Source organism: Oryzias latipes, chromosome 7 (genome assembly GCF_002234675.1).
Source record: "Oryzias latipes chromosome 7, ASM223467v1".
Taxonomy (NCBI): Eukaryota; Metazoa; Chordata; class Actinopteri; order Beloniformes; family Adrianichthyidae; genus Oryzias; species Oryzias latipes.
Window position 1 is genome coordinate 16302710 of NC_019865.2, and position 20281 is coordinate 16322990.

At 39.4% G+C, this 20281-nt stretch overlaps 2 protein-coding genes across 2 annotated transcripts; one reads left to right on the top strand and one right to left on the bottom strand.

The window, feature by feature from the left end:
* Nucleotides 1-1808: 1808 nt before the first annotated feature.
* Nucleotides 1809-14550, bottom strand: LOC101166474 (protein SSUH2 homolog). The gene is made up of 11 exons (XM_023956680.1): nt 14399-14550; nt 13800-13875; nt 13570-13699; nt 13364-13424; nt 3628-3749; nt 3489-3551; nt 3326-3408; nt 3120-3212; nt 2833-2938; nt 2339-2446; nt 1809-2255 (listed from the first exon to the last, which is right to left on the bottom strand). The coding sequence occupies exons 1-11, from the start codon at nt 14496-14498 to the stop codon at nt 2115-2117; spliced, it is 1083 nt and encodes a 360-aa protein (XP_023812448.1). The 5' UTR covers nt 14499-14550; the 3' UTR covers nt 1809-2114.
* Nucleotides 14551-16326: 1776 nt separating this feature from the next.
* On the top strand, nt 16327-19633 carry rpl32 (ribosomal protein L32). The gene is made up of 4 exons (XM_023956679.1): nt 16327-16442; nt 16958-17058; nt 17142-17323; nt 19466-19633. The coding sequence occupies exons 2-4, from the start codon at nt 16963-16965 to the stop codon at nt 19593-19595; spliced, it is 408 nt and encodes a 135-aa protein (XP_023812447.1). The 5' UTR covers nt 16327-16442; nt 16958-16962; the 3' UTR covers nt 19596-19633.
* Nucleotides 19634-20281: the final 648 nt, after the last annotated feature.

A 20281-nucleotide genomic window follows, 5' to 3' on the forward strand; every position in this document is an offset into this window, starting at 1 on the left:
ATTATAGACTTATTTATGTATTGTTATAGGAAGAAGGTGGAGATTTGTGAGCAGCAGTATGGTTTCATGCCCCGTAAGAGCACCACTGATGCCATTTTTGCTTTGAGAATGTTGTTGGAAAAGTACAGAGAAGGTCAGAAGGAGCTGCATTGTGTGTTCGTAGATTTAGAGAAGGCGTATGACAGGGTGCCGAGGGAGGAGCTGTGGTACTGTATGAGGTCGTCTGGAGTGGCAGAGAAGTATGTCAGAGTAGTTCAGGACATGTATGAGAGAAGTATGACGGTGGTGAGATGTGCTGTAGGTCAGACAGAGGAGTTCAAGGTGGAGGTGGGACTACACCAAGGATCAGCTTTGAGTCCTTTTTTGTTTGCTATGCTGATGGACAGGCTGACAGACGAGGTAAGACAGGAATCTCCCTGGACAATGATGTTTGCGGATGACATCGTAATTTGCAGTGAGAGTAGAGAGCAGGTGGAGGAACAGCTAGAGAGGTGGAGGTTTGCTCTGGAAAGAAGAGGCATGAAGGTCAGTCGTAGTAAGACAGAATACATGTGTCTGAACGAGAGGGATCAAGGTAGAAGCGTTAGGTTACAGGGGGCTGAGGTGAAGAAGGTGCAGGAGTTTAAGTACTTGGGGTCAACAGTTCAGTGTGATGGGGAGTGTGGAAAAGAGGTGAAGAGGCGAGTGCAGGCAGGTTGGAGCGGGTGGAGGAAAGTGTCAGGAGTGTTGTGTGACAGAAGAGTGTCAGCAAGACTCAAAGGAAAGGTGTACAAGACAGTGGTGAGACCAGCTCTGCTCTATGGGTTAGAGACGGTAGCAGTGAGACAGAGACAAGAAGATGATTTGGAGGTAGCGGAGATGAAGATGTTGAGGTTCTCCTTAGGAGTGACCAGGTTAGACAGGATAAGGAACGAGTACATCAGAGGGACGGCTCATGTTGCCTGTGTTAGCGACAAAGTCAGAGAAGCCAGACTGAGATGGTTTGGACATGTTCAGAGGAGGGATAGTGGATATATTGGTAGAAGGATGTTGGAGATGGAGCTGCCTGGCAGGAGGGCAAGAGGACGGCCAAAGAGGAGATACATGGATGTCTTAACAGAGGACATGAAGTTGGCTAACGTTAGGGTAGAAGATGTCCATGATAGAGTGAGGTGGAAAAGGATGATTCGCTGTGGCGACCCCTGATGGGAAAAGCCGAAAGAGAAAGAAGATTTATGTATTGTTATTATTTATTATTATTATTGACTTATTGTTGCGCTTTTCTAAATAATTTAAAATACATGTCAAAGAGGTCTAAAACTTCTAAATGTTTAAAAATTATTTTAAAAATTTCTTAGTAATAAATTCTTTTGTAAGAAGTCCTGCAACTATGCATTTTTAATTAAAGTTTGAGCTTATAAGACTGACTGTTTCTCTTATTTAACAGCAACAATGATGTATATATATAAATTATATACATACATATTATATATTTATATATATGTATAAATATATATAGAAATATTAATATATATAAATTATATAAAAGTTACTTAGATGCCACTATAGGCCATAGAAAGCATTGTCATGTGGGCGCCGACGACCTCACCAAGATGGCGTCGCGCTCCGCCACCATCGGCCAGGCTTCCCAAGCGGGCGTGTCTCCTCTAATGATATAACTCATTGTGAACAACACCCGAAAGACAAAAGTAGTGAGCATGGGTGTCTGAATTGCTTTGAAAATCCAGAGAACTTTAGGCCGCACTTTATAGGGTTTTAGTAGTTAGGCATTAGGGTGGGAATTCGGATACAACGACTGGGCTTTTTTAGCGTTTATTAGCATTTCCTATGAAAAATATAGTCAACATAAAATACAAATGCATTAAATGTGTAATTATTCAAATATAATAATTATTCAAATATAATTATTATTAAAATCCTACATTAGAGATTGATTTAATCAAAAGGTTAAATTGATAAAAGTCTCATTTTTTCCTCCATCTTTCCCTTTATGCTTTGAATTACACCATAATTTCCAACTCATACATGGGTAACTGATTTCAAAGTCAGTTTTACTGACCCACACATCCTGTGGCTTTGATTGCTAAAACAGAGCTCATCATCAGCTCGCACAATTACATTACAGAGCAACAACAGGTAGCAGGATAATTATCCGCACTGACTTTGAGCTCATTTCCATAAACAAAATAAATGTGGGTTTCCTCTTTCCATGTGTAGGCGACTTTTGTGACTGGGATTAGCTCGATGGTTTGGCGCTGAAAAGAAAATAAGGTTATTTTGAATGGATTTAATTGAGGAGATTGTGAATGAATCCAAATTTACCTAAATAAATAAACACCTGCCGCAAAATGCGAGATGTCTGACGATATTTTCCCTGGTGTTCATTGACAAGTCGTTGGGAAGCCTGTACCACATTGGGATCTGGAAAGCCCATCACAGGCTCGACCTGGAACAGTCAGTCACAAGCATAACATAAGCAACGGTCACTTCTTAAAATGTACATTTACTTAAGCAAAAAAAATACAGAACTGATAAAAACAAAAAAATTGTCCAACTCAAGTAACAAATTATTTTAAAAACTAAAAAGTTATGTAATATTATGTAATAATGATGCTTTGAAGTTTTTAGGTTGACGATTTTAACATCTGTCCGGGGACTACAGATGAAAAATAGCCTTTGGGCTAATTCTGGCGCGTTGCAGCCATGCTTTTAATGTGCACTGTCCCTGTTAAATAAATGAATAAATACAACAAATAAAATTGTTTACTTGCATAGCAAACACCATTTATGACCAGATTTTATTCTAAAAAGACAGTTTAAAAGCACTTTTACCATGGGTTGGGATTCTTTCAAAAGTTCCTTGCCAGACACTTTTCTAAGATTTTTCAGCTGAAGTCCACTGCACTGTTCCACAATATAATCCTCAATGTTGTTAGTCCTGCAAAAAAAATACAATCAATAATAATCAATAATAGATGTAATCTAATAGATCATATCTCTCTCTCTCTCTCTCTCTCTCTCTCTCTCTCTCTCTCTCTCTCTCTCTCTCTCTCTCTCTCTCTCTCTCTATATATATATATATATATACACATATATTGCTGCTTGACAGCTGTTCCAACCATTTCACATTGAGGATCTTGAAGACAAGAAACTGCCGTTTTCCATTGCAAATCTCACACATCCTGGATCCTTGCCCGTTACAGTGATTGCAACTGTAAGGAAAAACATTTGGAAACTTAGCAAGTTCAAAATTGTGCACACTGCTGTATTTTAAACTGGTTTCCATTTTCGCTTTATTATAAATCTAAAGGTGTTGACTGCGTACTTCTCTCTGCCTCTGCCATTGCAGTGGTAACATCTGTTAAATCCAATGCGGAATCCATATCCATTGCACAGCCTACAGAGTTTCTGACAGAAAGAACAATTCCATTAATTTGCTTCTTGATTGAAGCTGAGCTGAACCTTTTCATCCTCTGGAAAATACTTACGTTACCAGCTCCAGCACAGTATTTGCAAGGTTTTCTCCCCATTCCCACACAACTGTCGCAGTTCTGAGGATCAAAGAAAAAAAACACAAATGTAAGATGCAGAGATGGAACTATGTTATAATATTTTCTTATGGCTTACCTTTAATGATGATGTGTATGGAACTCTGATGCACTGCCTCCCGTCCACAAATAAACTGGGTGAGTTTGCAGGAATATCCCAAGACCCTGGAGGTGGCTGTGCATAGGCATCCACTGTTTGGCCTGGTCCAAATAAAACACCTTGTTAGGCTGCCATAAGGATTGACCCAGTACTAGTAAACTACTAGAGAAAACATTGTTGTCCTAAACTTTGTGCAAATGTACCAATAAGAATCGGTGCTACTTTGAAGAGAAAAAAGTAGAAACACCAAATGTTAGTTTGATTTAGATTTTTCTTTGTTTGCTCATTTTTAACTTTATATATTCAATATTATTGAAATGATAACATTAAATAAAAAAGTTTGCACCAGAATAAAATAAAACAATGTTCTAGTTGAAAAAAACATGTGACCAAACTGGCACAACTACTACTTAGGAACGTTCTAAAGATAAGACTTCATATGTGAATGAGGATCTAGGTTCAAACACTGTTCGTGGGTGACACCATTCTCAAACCAGGAGTGCCGCCCAGAGCACTACTTCAAGGCCTGGATGAGGCTGTTTCCGTTAGTTGGTGTGTGAAATAAATGACAACATGCAAGAGGAGGGCTTCAATAACTGTAATCCACACTTCAGGCTTTACATCCTTTGGTGTGACATGCAGAGGCAGGCAAATTTCCATATGTATGTGTGGTCTTTTGTCATCAACGCACACTAAACTTCAAAGGGAAAGACTTCCTCATTTCAACCTACCACGCAGCGGCACACTCACACGCACTGAGGAAAGCAGACAGGCAGGTGCCATGCAGCAACACCATAACGTCATCACTCTTGTGATGAGCATGCGTCTAACTCTAAACAGAACTTAAAGGTACTGGAACGTATTTTAAACATAATCATCTGAGACTTTTGTCCAGCCGCCCCGAAATGGTGCGTAGTACGTTTGCTCCAACAAAAGACAACGAAGGAGCAAAGAAAGAATCTTACAAAGTCCCATTGGAGTCCTCCGCAGGGAGCTCAGGTAAGTTGACTAGTCGTGCAACAGGTGGAGTGTAGGTCTTGTCCTTCACTTTCACGTCAGCTGACCTGACACACCCATCTGGGCTATGGTGCACCTTGATGACATGCCCAATAGGCCATGGTGCCCTTGGAAGCCGGGGATCCACGATCATGGTGACTGAGCCTTCCGTTATTGGGTCTGGTGGGGACTGCCACTTCTGATGTATTTGAAGGCTGGGAAGGTACAACTTGATAAAGCGGGTCCAGAAATGGTCTGTAAGCACTTGAGTATGTTTCCACCGTCTGGCAAGTCAGCCATTTTTGGAACTGATGGCTTTGCTCTCCATCTTTGACACTCTGTGCAGGTTCTCTGGAGTTTCAGAATTACTTCCCTGCTTCGCAGAATCCAGTATTTACGTCGAATTTCAGCAACTGCATGCTGTTGGACCTGGGTGCCTAAGCTCATTGTCATAGTTTCTGATGAGCAGATGAGTGCATGGATGTGAAGGGTCTAGCACCACTGGATGGAGAGTATTATAAGCTAGTGTTTCTGAGCAACAAAGACGGCCACCAACTATGATTAGCTGCCCAGTCTCATCTAACTCAGGGGACAGTTAGCAAGCGACTGAAGAGTGGGATATCCTTGTCTGCCTTCAGAAGCGTTAGCTCATTGGGGAAGCTATCCTCTTGAATGCACTTGAGTAAAAACAACTCAACTTGACGATAATCTTCAGCATTTAAAGAAGTGTCCTCTTTGGCCGCCCCATGCAGCCCCTCTGCTGTTGTATGGAGCAACTCCAGCCGGGAGTTACATTGGTTGAGCTCACTTATCCTAGGACTCGCAGCTGTGGCTGATATCCCACAAAAAGTAGACTTCCTGAGCTCATCAGTGATTGGAGCATTTTTCTCATTAGCTGCTGGAAATGTTGGCCATGTGTCTGGATGCATGTGGAGGAAGAGGGGTCCCAAACTCGATCTGTTGGCTTTGCTGGGATCTTGTAGGGTCCTGCCTCTGGTGATTTCATCTGCAGGGGTTTGAGCAAAGTCTACATAACACCACTGAAGATGTTGGGTTAGCTCTTGGATTTCTGCTACACGTGGGCCAACGAAAATCTTAAAGTAACAAGACTCAGACTGCAACCGGGTCAGCACAGTGGTTGAATCTGTCCACAACAAGATGGCTGCGATTGGCAATGTGAGCTCATCCTCGAGCAGTTTGGCAAGCTGTGCTCCAGTTTGGGCAGCGCAGAGCTCCAACCTGGGAACTGAATGAAGCCATTTTGGGGCTACTCTGGAGCGGGCCATCACAAAGGCAAGGTGAGTGCGATCGTCTTCACAGACCATCCTGAGGTATGCCACTGCTCCATAAGCCAACTCGGAGGCATCACAGAACACATGCAACTCTCGTCTTTCTACTGACGCAGCTTCACCTGCAGGTAGGTATGGACGGCTGAAGACAATCTGAGGGAGGAACTGTAGATCTGCCTCCCATGTCTTCCACTGCTGCATGAGGTGAGGTGGTAGCTGGGCGTTGTCCCAACCTCTTTGTTTATCCCACAAACACCTGATGTTGGCCCTGGTGGTGTAAGGCAAAATTAACCCCAATGGATCATACTGACTAGCGAGCACTATGTAAATGTTGTGGAGTGTGGGAGCACCATACTGGACTGGGCGATGTTTATAACCAAGCATATCAGTGGCGAAGTGCCAACTGAGACTCAGGGTTGATTCAGGACTGTCCGTCCTGTCTTGCATTAACCAAAGTTCTGCACTACTGGAACAGTCTTCTTCTGGAAGGTGGCTAATGACCTCTGGAACTTTGCTAGCCCATTGTCTAAGGACAAAACTAGCCGAAGACAAAAGAGCTCGTAGTTCGTTGACAAGATCTCTGGCTTCTGTTGTTGTTGGTAGGCTTTGAAGATAGTTATCAACGCAGAAACTTCTTTCAATGGAGGTTCTCACCTTGTTTTCTGGCATGGAGTGATCTTTTACATGACGCTGCAGTGCATACGTAGCGCAACACGGACAACATGTGTTGCTGAAGGGCAGTACTTGCCATTCATATTCTGCTAGTGGTTCATCAAAGTCAAGGTTCCGCCACAGAAAATGGAGTAAAGGGCGGTCTTCAGGGAGAAGCTGAACTTGGTGGAACATACCCTTTATGTCACCACTAATGGCTACTGCATGCTCACGGAACCTAAGAAGAACTCCAAGAAGAGAGGCACCTAAAGTAGAAGCATAGTCCTTTCAGACCCATCATTTAGGATGGCATATGTATCCAGAATCTGACCCTTGTTCCGGATGAAAACTGGAACAACTTTGAGAAGAACACAGCTGTTTGCTGCTTGCCTGTCAGGATATAAAACCCCAGTGCATTTCTCACCTCCGTCTTGTGTTTGGCGTGCTGTGGTCTCTTAAGACCTCTTAGAGCGGGGGTCTCAAACTCAATTTACCAGGGGGGCCACTGAAGGCAGGGTCTAGCTCAGGCTGGGCTGCAACTTTAGCGCACATACACGCGCAACTTGTGAGTGTCTGAGAGCCAGTAAATTTGTATGGAACATATACTATACTATTAACTATACTCTATTATTAGCTGTTTTCTGTACAAAATCTACATTATAAATACTTATAAAACTCTAATTCAAATAAAATACGTAAATAATAAAAATCAATAAGTAAATAAATTAGTAATACATTTGTTTATTTATTCCTTTATATCTACTGTTTTCTGATTTATACATCCTTATTAACACAGTTCAGTTCACACTGTTGAATGATAACTATTAAACACAAAAGAAGACTCAAATTATACAGTTCTGTAACCTCTATGAATGGGTTCTTCTGAACACGGTTTCTCTTGCCTTCTTCTTACCGCTGGACACTTGGCAGGACTTCCTCCCATACAGCTGAGACCCTCAGTCTGGCTTGAAGATGATTGTCAGTAAATCTGGACTGTACTTGGACTTATTGAAATTTAAGGTGGAGAAGTCAGAGAGTTTGTGCTCCCAATTTTGAGTCTGTGTTGAATGTTTTATTTTTAAAGTTTACTTTCTAAAACACAAATCAGTAAAGGAGAAACCAAATTCAGTGACCATTTTTGGATTTTCTTTCTTTCTTTGCACATTTAAACCCTGGTCACAAGTTATTTTAGAGCAGCCAGTCAGCCACTCCTATATTTTCATAGTTGCATTCAAACTGTGGTTCGTAAAAGAACGGGCGCTGTTCATTGGAGATCAGAACAATCGTTACCTGAGATCAGAGAACGGAAGGAAATTCATGTTGGCGACACCAAATAAGTGCAGCCATGATGCACAATAAGCGTGTTTGAGATCACCCAGGCGGACGCAACGCTGCGCAGATCACTTGGTGTGTAATGTATGTTTTTATTTTAAGTAGCTGTGCTACATGAGAGCCACACCGCAGCTCCACATCTCCATCAGGGCCAAGTGTCCTCAACATTCCCACCAGCGATTGAACCTGCAGGGAAAACCTCTCAAAGGCGACAGCGTCACCTCGCCTGACGTCTGGTGAATCCATTTGATTTGTTTTAATTGGTTTATTTCAAGCAATCAAATAAGAATAATACACAAAAACAATACAATCATCAGTTATACATTCATACAATAACTAATCAAACTTAGGACAATTAGACATATTAATAAATATTGCTTGAAAGGGAGTGGAAGGAAGCGAATTTATATAATCCCACCCCTGTTCTACCGTAACCATTTTATTACATGATTTATCAATATCCGGTTCCTAGTTTTTATCAAACAGAATTAAGAAACCTGAAATATCAATAAACCACATGACAAAGATGAATTGCTTAAATTATTTTGTAAAAAAAAGAATTTACTTTTAGAAATCAACATGGCAAATGCAGATCAGTTATCCAAAATATATGCAGATTATGTTACTTATAAAAGTAATTGATAAGATTAAAAAATAATATTATATCAGAAAAATAGACATAACACTGTTTCAAAAATGTTCATAGCAAAATTTGATCAAGTATCAAAAGTTAAAAATATGTGCAAAATAATGTTACATTAGGAAAATATGATTAATCAATTTATCAATTTTTTGAGCAAAATTAATCACTTGAGCTATTCTCTTCAATGCAAGCTGAAGAGGTTGACCGAACTTCTCATTTAAAGTTCTCATGGTGTTTGTGAACGGTGTTGGTGAATAGATGTAAGCCTTAGTCACCAGTTTGCATCTTCAACTTCAAGTGATTTATCAGCACCTGGTATTTGAACAGCTCTGTACTGTCAGGAGAGAGTACATTATCCAATGCCATCTTGAGGTGGGCGAACTCTCGAAGGTCTCGGTTGACGAGGTTTGGAATTGATGGACGAGGTCCATGGTAAGTTGCATCCAAGCTTAAACTCTGACCAAACAACTGACTAGGTGCAGGGGGACAGTTAGAACAAGGGCTAGCCTGAAAGATGACATTTGGAGAATTCACGTGCTTGTGTTGAAGCCAACCTGATAGGCGATAGAGATGCTGGAAAGTGATCAACATAGTTTTGTTGTGTTGGCACAACATAACGGTTGTGCCAATTACTGCATTTGGGGGTTGCCTAGTCAACAATGACTGGCTTTGCTGTGTTAAGAGTGCTTGGCTGAGCCAATTCTGAAGCTCGCTCATCATTTTATCAATGCGCTCCAGCATAGGTGAGTGGGTTTCTAACTGCTCCTTTTCCTGACAGACTGGAAGTGGGGGTGCTGGCCAATCTTCTTCTTTAACTTTTTCCTCCTTTTCTAGCGGGTCAGTTTATGTTCTTTGGCTTGATTGGTAGGGTGGAGCAGTATTATCAGAGTCAATCATGCTTAAAATGTCCCCTTGCATCGCACGAATGTCTTCAAAATCTGCAGCCATCTGACTGTGATTGCTGAAGGAGGAGCCTTTTCTGATGGATCTCCTCAAGCTCTGGGATTGGGGAAATAGACTGTCGTGGCTTCGGTGACAGATCATATTGCAGAAGGGTTTGGTCTCTCAGCCGGTATTGCATAGTACTAAGGGGTGATTTCTGGACCACTGGGTTTTCTCGCTCATGCCACAGTCTCTCAATATCATATCTGGGGTCCATTTCTGATGCAACTGAATGTCCGTCTGATGTCTCTCCTGCTGCTTCAGGTGAATCGGTCAAACGTTCTCCTTTCTCATGTCCATGGAAGGTCGGATTGTTGAAATCCACCACATTATTTTCAAATCGAAGAGGGGGATGAACAACGCGTTGGGGACGTGCACCACTCGCCTCATAGTTCAGAGCCTCATCCATCTTAACTGGTTACCGTAAGTGCAGTGTCATCTGGCTCGAAGGACCATATGTAAATGAGGATCTGGGTTCAAACACTGTTCGTGGGTGACACCATTCTCAAACCAGGAGTGCCGCCCAGAGCACTACTTCAAGGCCTGGATGAGGCTGTTCCGTTAGTTGGTGCGTGAAATAAATGACAACATGCAGGAGGAGGGCTTCAATAACTGTAATCCACACTTCCGGCTTTACATCCTTTGATTTGACATGCAGAGGCAGGAAAATTTCCATATGTATGTGTGGTCTTTTGTCATCAACGCACACTAAACTTCAAAGGGAAAGACTTCCTCATTTCAACCTGCCACGCAGCGGCACACTCACACGCACTGAGGAAAGCAGACAGGCAGGTGTCATGATGACATCATCACTCTTGTAATGAGCATGCGTCTAACTCTAAACAGAACTTAAAGATACAGGAACGTATTTCAAACATAATCATCTAAGTCTTTTGTACACTGTAGGAAGAATTTACTCAGTTGTTGTACATTACAGGTGGCCACGGTGTGGTTATAGGTTGGCACTAGGGCTGCACGATATGAGGAAAACTTGCGATATGCGATATTAGTGATCAATATTGCGATAACGATAAATTTGCGGTAAATAAACAAATAGAAAAATAAACAAAAACATCATTCCCATTTCATTGCAACAGTTTAAAAATTATACTCCAAATGACCCTCATCGACATGGGGGACAAACGTCAGGGTGGCTAACCCTGGTCCTCAAGAGCCTCAACCCTGTCTGTTTTCCAATTCTCCCTAGACTGCTCGATAATGATAACCAAAATCAGGTGTGTTCAGTCAATCAGGATGTGAAATCACTTGAGTCAGCCAATCAACAGCAAGCTGGTTAAGGAGACCTGGAAAACAGGCAGGTTTGAGGCTCTTCAGGACCAGGGTTAACATAATAGGCCTCCATCTGATTGGTCAACAATGGGAAGGCGTCCATCTGATTGGTCAAAGCATAAAGGGATTTATTTGATTCGTTAAATGCTTCAAGCTGCTAGAAGATTGTTTTAACACATTTTGGGTTTGCGATTTATTGCGATATTCGCCGTCTTTTGCGATATGCATATTGCAGAGCTGGATATTGCGATAACGATAAATTTGCGGTATATTGTGCAGGCCTAGTTGGCACCAGTGAAAGAGAGTGTAGCTGCCATCATAGTGTGAATGTCTGTGTGCATGGGTGAATGGTACTGTGACTGCAAAGAGCTTTGGGACTTTAAGGGAAGTAGAAAAGTGCTATATAGGTATACACCATTTGCCTTTTTTTTTAAGTAAAACTCTGTCAATACAAATCATATTGTTAAAAGTGTTTTTTATGTTGTTCGGAGCTTGAATAGTGCAGCTCATTTCCTTTTTTTTTTTCCTCTACAGACTGAATAGTGGGTCTCAGACTCAAGGCCTAAAGGACCGTTTTTTTTTAAGATGGAGTTTTCAAGAAATCCTGCCTTATCTGCTGCTGATTACCTAGACCTGGGGCCTCATTTATAAAACTTTGCGTAGGATTTGTGTCAGAAGTGGCGTACGGATGAAACATAGGACGTGCGTACGCACATAGAAATATTCGGAGTTATAAAACCGTGCGCACGCACATCCTACGCATCTTTCCCTTAATAAATCACAACCAATTCTAAATGCTGCGCAGCTTTTGCGGCCTCATGACACGCCCATAGTTGCCCATAAATAGTCCTTGAAACGCCCACAAATGAATATTCATTGATTGCGAAACCATGCCAAACACGGAGAGAAAATCAAAAAAACGTAACTTCACTCAATGTGAAGTAGAAGTTATCGTTGGCGAGGTGGAAAAGAGGAGAATAATGTTGTTTGGAGGGCACAGTGTGGGCTTTACTAATGCCAAAAATCGGACCGTGGCCGAAATAAAAAAGAAAAGGTCGGACATCAAAGTCAAGGCAAAAAAACGTCTAGCGCTGAACCATCCCCCCCCCCCCCCACACACACACACACACACCCGTGTCCGCCACGGGTGTGGGGGGGGGGGGGGGGGGGGACACCAGAGCTGACCCCTCCTGATGAGAGACTGGCGGCTATAATTGGGGAATCCCTTTTAAGTGGAGTGGTGACTGAGGCGCAGGGGGACATCGACGCGCCAGATGCACCGGGTGACACACCCCCAAAATCCTGCAGAGGAAGTCGGAACCAGCTCATAAGCCACTCGTCCTCGTTTGCCAACAAGTCTCCTTGCTGTCTAAAGATGCTTTCACTCCGAATTCTTCCATTTGCCACATCTTCTAAGAGCGCAAGATCAGCCATTGTGCGTCATTACGCATTGTGATGGGGCATTTTATTTCCATCTATTTAATTGCATCTGACAAGCTACAGATGTCGGGAATAATCGACGTGGAAATGGGAAATTGTTCAGCGCAAATGTAATTTCTTGTTGCTTTCTGAATGGTTGAGACATACGCCATACATTGTTTTATCAAAAATAAAACAAACTAAAGGCATATGCATGAATACCATAATTCCGTACCTTATGAAGAAATGTTTTACTATGAAAACAACTTTCCCCAGTGGACAATTAATGCATCTCTCTCTATCTATCCATCTGTCTGTCTGCACCTATATCTGCTCCGCCAGACGTACACATTGACGAGAATATCAGTTGTGTACATTATTTCGTTCTGTTAACTATATTATTTATATTATTTATGAGGATGAATTGCACAACATGCCAATATTGCAGAACATGTTTCACTTTTCTTTTTGCAAATAAGTGTTCATTTGAATTTCTGTTGTAATTTTCGTTTGATTTTTTTTTGTTTGTTTCACTGCTGATCGGTCCAACGGGTGTTCGTGTAGGCTGTTAATTGTAAGACTTGCTTTGTGAAGTCTTCATGTTATTTATGAGAGGCAGTATTGTCATTTTCACTTTCACGTGTTTCTTCCATCTGCCGACGGTGTCGCCGTTTCTCATTTCACCTGTTTTTGTGCGTACGCCTGGGTCAGAGCTTGCGTGAAGGACCGCACATTTTCCCGTCAAGTTTGCTTTTTATAAATCTCAACTATTGCGTAGAGAGTGGCGTACGCCTTCTTTTGTGCGTACGCAACGTTTATAAATGAGGCCCCTGGTGTGTTAAACCAATGAGGAGCCTCAATGGCAGGTTAGCTGGAACACACTGGCCCTGGAAGCCGGAAGATTGAGACCTGTAATCTGTAATAATATGTTTCCCAGACAAGCAGGTTTGAATGACATCAATTTTAGGGGTTCCACCATAAAATATGTTAAATGATTTTTTCTGAGTTAGATATTTTTTATGATTGCTACATGTTTTCTATATTTTCCTTGTGATGTGCAAGACAGTTTCAATTTAAGAGTATTTCAAAATTGCAAAACTAACTTTGTAAATAGGATTATGAGCAAGAAATGCAGGCAGTAATAGATGCATACCAGAGTATGGTTCTTGTCTCCATTCTGTAGATCGTGATTCTGTAAATGTCTCTAGGCGATACTGGAGAGAGAAATAAAATATATATCAGACACATTATTCTTGTATTTAACCCAAAATATGGAAATGCCAAATCAATGCAAAAAACAGAATTTTGGTGAAGTTTTTCTTTAATTATAGCCCACACTTATAGCCTCCATTCTCTTACCCTATATGTATTGAAGGCCTCCGTGTTGATGATCACGCCATCTTTTGCAGGAGCAGAGCTGTAGCAGCATTTGCTAGAGGCAAAAAGCATGAAGGCCTCCCGTGCAGTATCTTCAGATATAGATGGGATGCTGAAAGTCAATGTCACATTGAATAATTGTTTATGATGCTTTATAATTATAATAGGGTATTTGTAATATTTTAAGTAACAGGCGGAAAGAAAGACATTACTTCCAATTTGGCTGTTCTGGTCCAGGTGTAGGCTGAGGACCTGGGTAAGCAGGCATGGGAGGTGGCAGAAATCCCCCTACAACAAATGGTAAAGCCCTTTAGTCTTATTTATCTGTGCACAGCGTCCCTCTGATTGGGCAGACCTGATCCAGACACAGCTTGGATCAGGTCTGAAATAGCTCAATAATTAGTTTTAAAAAAAATGTTTTTCTTTTCCATCCATTTTAATATTCTTATATGCTTCACTTACAACAATTAAGCAAACTTTCTTTCATAATACTTTAGTTTAAAACAAAAAGGATGTGCTAAACAATGACTGTCATGTGCCTAGATTGCAAAACAACCTCATATCAACTGTCCTTAAAATGATTTCAAGGTATGTTTCAAACAGCAGGTGACTTCCTTTGATATTACCAACTGTCAAAAGGTCTTTGGTTTGCAATTTTAAACATCTCAGTTGCTCCATATATGTTCTTTTTAGACAGCCAAATAAATATCTTCACCATAGAGTACAATCGCCGGGTGATTTCCACACAGGCAAAACTATTTAACTGGATTTAGGAAGTTGAGCCATGGGAAATCGTGCAGAATGACAGTACCTCCACCCGCTACTGTTCCTTCATATCCCGGCATGCTGTCAAACATGGTGGCCGGCGGAGCACTCGGGCCGTAGGATTCAGCGGTGGGTGGACCCAACATAGCTGGAACAAGAAACGAGAACAAGTTTAGTGAGACATTTTTAAAATGTAGACCTTAAGATCAACAAGTCTTGTTTCCGAATGACAAGAACCACAAAATACATTTTGTTGAAACACCCAAACCGCCACGAACTCTCTTACTGAAATTCGATTCATGTTTGATATATTATGTATAATTGATTATCTATCTATCTATATACCCAGGCTGTGTCCCACCAAGTGGTAAAAGAAGCCTACGAAAACTTTGGTTCACAAAACCAATTGCAAAAAATTTAACGTGATTAGGTTGATGTCTAATTTTGACTATTATTGTATGTGTTTTCTTCATCTCCTGCAAATTCAATGACAAAATAAAATTTAGCAGATACCTTTTTTAATTTCGCCATCTGCGTTGTAAATGTCCGCCGGCGCCGCCATGATGGAAAGGTCCTATGCTTTTTGAACGTTGTATTTTTATTTATTTGTTTTTCATACAATTAACAACAATCAAGAACTTTAACAAATATTTTATTGTATTTTACCCAGTATTTTTTATATTTCTTCAGACTTTAAACACTATTAATGTATTTATTTTCTTACTTAATTCGTCATGTGTTTTCACATTTGATTTCTGTTTAATTGGATCTGTCACCTGGTTATTCATATTTCATATTTATATATACATCTATTCCTCTTGATTCCAGATTCTGTGCTCCTCACCGTACTTGATTTAGGTCAAGCTGAAGATTTACTGAGCCCCAAAACATCTGTTTAGCTTTGAATACTGTCTCGATTCTAGTCACAAGTCATGTTTATTTGATCATATGGAAATAAATATAGATTTGACATAAGCTTTGTTTTTTTCTTGTAGTTCTTTTCACTAGCTTTGTAATGATGCCTCCCTCTCTTGAATCGGACAAAAAACAAGAAAGTTATGACACTTTGAACCCTCTCGTCCTTGTTTAGGGTCACAAAAATTGTACAACTTTGCTGTTTATTTGGGGAAGAAAATCTGACAAAATTTGAAAACGTAAAGTGGCATAACTTTTTCATTCTTTTAGTTATCTGGAGGATCCTCATGTCATTGGAAAGCTCTCTTTAAGCCCTTTCCAATGACATCAGATAAATCCAGTTAAATTCGAAAATTTAGACACATCCCTTGTTTATCGTGTCTTGGGTCATACCTGCTGTCCCTGTTGCTGCTGGGGCATAACATGGATTCGCCACTCCATACTTATCATTTTGACTGTCGCTAAAAAAAATAAGAAAAAAATAAATAAGAAGAAGCAACAGTTATTTGGGTTGCAAAGAACTATTTGTGTGTACATTTGTAAGATTCTTACCTCGCAATAGGCTGGTGTTCCATTTGTGGGACCTTTATCAGTCAAACAGGAGAATCTAGCAGTGAAAGCACACGTATTGCCTATTGGGCTTTTGCAGAAATATATCAGACTGAGTACTGACAAGTGACAAAAAAAATCATTGACCTTTTTCAACGTCACTCCCCTGTATCACACCACGATTGGTTCTTCAGTAAAAAAAAAAAAAAGAAAAAAAAAACGTTTTTGCGTGTCTGTGTTTCGTCCATGAAAGAGTTCTTTTGAGAAAAAGCGAACTTCGTTCTCATTGGTTTTCCCTTAAGGAAGTTCGTTTTTGAATAAGTAAATCATGTGAAAGTAAATGTAGAAATAACCTGTTTTATGTATTTATTTATTTTCATGGGACAAATTACGTTAAGAAAATACAGTTAAAAGATTGTGAATATACGTTTCTGTGATATACAATACTAATGTAATACTAATACTTCTATAATACTATGTAATACTAATTTATCCTATAATAATTCATGAAAAATCGCATTGCCTCCACACCGAACCACAGTACCCATAAGCCATTGCTGTAACCACGGAAGTCCTTTTCTTTCCTTCCGCCGTAGACGAAGTCCCTTTTGGGTTTTCATCGGCGGGTGAGTACAGATAATCTTAAACAATCCTTGTATTTTTGGACCTTATGAAACTGTTTTGACGTGTTTATGCAACTACTAATAATAATGCTACATTTTAAACGTAACATTTGTCTAACATATCACAAATATCGCAGTAAAACTGGTTAGTCATGAGAAAATGGCTAATGCTATGGAGGCCATTACCGTCATATTCCTAAAAAGAAGGTAATTTGCAACAAAGGCATTTCAAATGGGCTGTTTTTTGGAATCCCAGGCGGTGAAATACTAAATTTTTGAAGCATAAAATCTAGTTGTACGTCTGACCTTTTGCTTTTAAGCAAGTTACTAATGCGCTACACGGGCCACTGTTACCAGGTGTCGTATTGCTAGCAGTTGTCCACATGGTTACTATAAAATACAATCATGTTTTTTTTTTTTTTTTGCTTAACCGTTAAATTATAGAATAATTGTCTATATCTTACTATTATATTATTATGTCGGCATTAATCGTGTTTTCTTTATCTGTGTTCATTCAGTCATCATGGCTGCCCTCAGACCCCTAACGAAACCCAGGCTCATCAAGAAACGAACCAAGAAGTTTATCCGTCACCAGTCTGACAGATACGTTAAGATCAAGGTATGGGCTCCATACAAGCTACAAATACCTTTCTATTATGATTAAATATGTTGTAAATGTTCGTTTTTAATTTCTTTCTGCAGCAAAACTGGCGCAAGCCCAGAGGAATCGACAACAGGGTCCGCAGGAGGTTCAAGGGCCAGATGTTGATGCCCAACATTGGTTATGGTAGCAACAAAAAGACCAAGTTCATTTTGCCAACCGGCTTCAAGAAGTTTTTGGTCCACAATGTCAAAGAGCTGGAAGTCCTGATGATGAGCAACAAGTGAGTTCCCTGATTGTTTGGCCCATGATGTTTAAATATAAGGTTTCACTACAGCATATAAGCTCCTTTTGGTAAAGTTGCTTTACTTACAGACAAGGTCACTTAAATGCTATAGTTATTGCAGAATAAATATTTAATTACATTTTCCTAAATCACTGTAATATTTGAAATATAAAAACGTAAGAATTAAGATCGGGTAAATTCACAAATCTTCCGAGTTTGATAGTTATTACCTTGTGTGGAAAATAAATATATGGTCTACACTTAATTTATTTTCCTACATTAATGCATACATATGTGGTTTTAAGCACATGATATTGAACTTTAAACCGGAATTTTTTTTTTTTTTTTAAGAGTAGACTTTTGAGATCAGGTGTTCTGACAATGTCTTGACAATCCAGTTAGAAAGTTTGCTCTGTTGCAGAAGGAAACAATTTAGTTTATATTTTAGATGTACATTTGTGCAGGCTTTTATATTTCCTTTGAAGAAACTCAATATTTGAATTTTATTTTTGAATGTCTACAGACCTTTTCTGTAAACTTTAAAATTACCTGATCATGTTTTGAAAAATGTAAATATGAGTTTCTACTTATTTCCCAATAGAGATTAGTTTGGTATATTTTACAAATTGTTTTGATATGGATAAATCAAACAAAAACTGCTTTTATACTTAAGGAATGACTCTGTAATCTGTTTTACTGCAGACTTGCATCCTCAGATATGTTGCCTGGTAAAATCTAATGTGGCTAGCAGCAATTCAGTGTGAGAGGATCTTTTTTCTTTTCTGATCATTGGCTCTAAATGTTAGGAGGCCTCAACATTATACTGTATCAGGGTAAAAGCTTTATTAGCCCAATGTAGGGCTGATCCAATCACATGATCGGAAATTGAGTCTAATCACGTAGTTTCAGACTAAATCAGAATCAGGTGCTGCATCCCGATCAGGGATTGTGTATTTATTTAATTCTGATCAGTGCCATGTAGTTTCAAGATCAAAAGCAGAAAACTGCACTGATATGAACAAGAATCGCACCAAGACAGTTTAGTAAAGTTAGTGAAGCTAAATAATTTTGTTCAATAAAGGTTTTGAACTGACAGGAGGTGCCTTTATTGGTTTGTTTTGACAGAACTTACTAACTTTGTCTAAAAACATGCCTCATAGGTTAATTTGTTACTCTAAATTGTCCATAGGTGTGAATGTGAGTGCATGGGTGTGTGATTGTGACCCTGCGACAGACTGGCCACCTGTCCAGGATGACCCCTGCCTTTGCCCGTAATTGGGTGGAATAAGCTCTAGCAGCCCCGTGACCCCAAAAGGGCTAAAACAGATTAGAAAATAAATGGAAAAAAAACTGAAATGTTCAATATTTCTGAGGCTAAAGCTGCAGTCACCAAACTTTCATACATGAATATTTATCACCAACTATATTATGTTAATTTGTTTTTTAAGTAAACTACTTCTGCTTATTTTAGATAAGATAAATGAAATTTCCCCATTGTGGGATTAATAGTCATCTATCTATCTATTTGTCTTCCTCAGCTACTTCACAGAAGGGCTTTGTTGAAGTGTAAAATGATAAAAGGTCAATAACAGAAAAGGGAACAAGTTAGATCAGATTTGTTCCTTTTTTTTTTATTTCACAAAGGCACCGTATTGGCAAATTCAAATGAAATGAATCGGATCGTGGTTTGAAAAATGAAATAGACATCCCTGCTTCAATGGCCAGTGTCCAATTTTAGTCAGCAGTTAAACTGAGAGGTTTTGTGGAAATGGTTCTTTAACTATCTGCCCTGTGCTAACAGAAATAAAGAACACTGTCTAAAATTATTTTTATAAATGAAAACAAAACTGAGTTTGCTCTTTTTAAAGGTATTTTAAGTAAAATATATATTCTTCTAAACGAATCATAAAATATATTTTTAATATTCTTTGCATATTTCAACAGTTAAAAGGATAACAATGTCGCGTGCTTGCTTTTCCCAGCACTTTTTTGAAACATTTGGATGTTACACTCTTGTATTCAGCTTTTATGTCGTGTTGTCTGCTCTTTTGCTGAGACAGGAGGGACAGAAAGATGCTGCTCACTGCTTCAGTGCATATTTGTTAGTGGCTAACGGTGCCTTACTGTGTTCTTCTGCAGGACTCACTGTGCTGAAATCGCTCACAACGTCTCCTCCAAAAACAGGAAGGTGATTGTGGAAAGGGCTGCTCAGCTGGCAATCAAGATCACCAATCCAAATGCCAGGCTCAGGAGTGAAGAAAACGAATAAACTTGTTATTCAAAATAAAGTCTTTACATCTAATAAAACCTGTTTCTGTCTTATTTGTCATGTAATAACATTGCTCAGTTAAACCCTTAAGTTTACCAAGCTTAACATAAATACTGACAGTGAAGTTATTTGACAAAATTTAGTGGGAAAGAAGAGTTAAGCTATAGAAGCGATTCTGTATCATAATTAAATATAAAATTCAAAACCAGAATTGTTTTCATTTTCAAAATGAAGTTGCATTTTCTGACTCAAAATTAAAATGAAAAAGCAATCCACCTAAATGCTTTTTCAGGCTCTAACACCGCTTAATCTGTCACTTGATTAAAATGATAATGTAAATGGAATTTGACATTTCATTTTCAAAAAGTTCTCTGGTAAATGTGTAGCAAAATTCATTTAGAAAATGTCTAATTTGACAATTGGTGAAGTAAAAAAGGAAAAAGCATTTTGAAGTCTTGAATTTTCATTTTAATTCTGAGTCATTTGATCCAGTTACCTTTTTTTAAAATGAAAAAGCATTTCTGTTAATCCATTTTAATTGTCAAATTGGACATTTCTAAATGAATTATGCTACACATTTACCAGAGAACTTTTTGAAAATGAAATGTCAAATACCATTTTCATTATCATTTTAATTAAGTCACAGAATAAGCGGTGTTGAAGAAGAAAAGGAAAAATCATTTTGG

Coding starts and splice junctions, on each gene's coding strand:
- LOC101166474 (XM_023956680.1), bottom strand. CDS start 14,498: ATGTTGGGTCCACCCACCGCTGAATCCTACGGCCCGAGTGCTCCGCCG. Junction 3,409..3,488: donor ACTGTGCTGGAGCTGGTAAC/GTAAGTATTTTC, acceptor TCTTTCTGTCAG/AAACTCTGTAGGCTGTGCAA. Junction 2,939..3,119: donor AAGATCCTCAATGTGAAATG/GTTGGAACAGCT, acceptor TTTTTTTTGCAG/GACTAACAACATTGAGGATT.
- rpl32 (XM_023956679.1), top strand. CDS start 16,963: ATGGCTGCCCTCAGACCCCTAACGAAACCCAGGCTCATCAAGAAACGA. Junction 17,059..17,141: donor ACAGATACGTTAAGATCAAG/GTATGGGCTCCA, acceptor TTCTTTCTGCAG/CAAAACTGGCGCAAGCCCAG. Junction 17,324..19,465: donor GTCCTGATGATGAGCAACAA/GTGAGTTCCCTG, acceptor GTTCTTCTGCAG/GACTCACTGTGCTGAAATCG.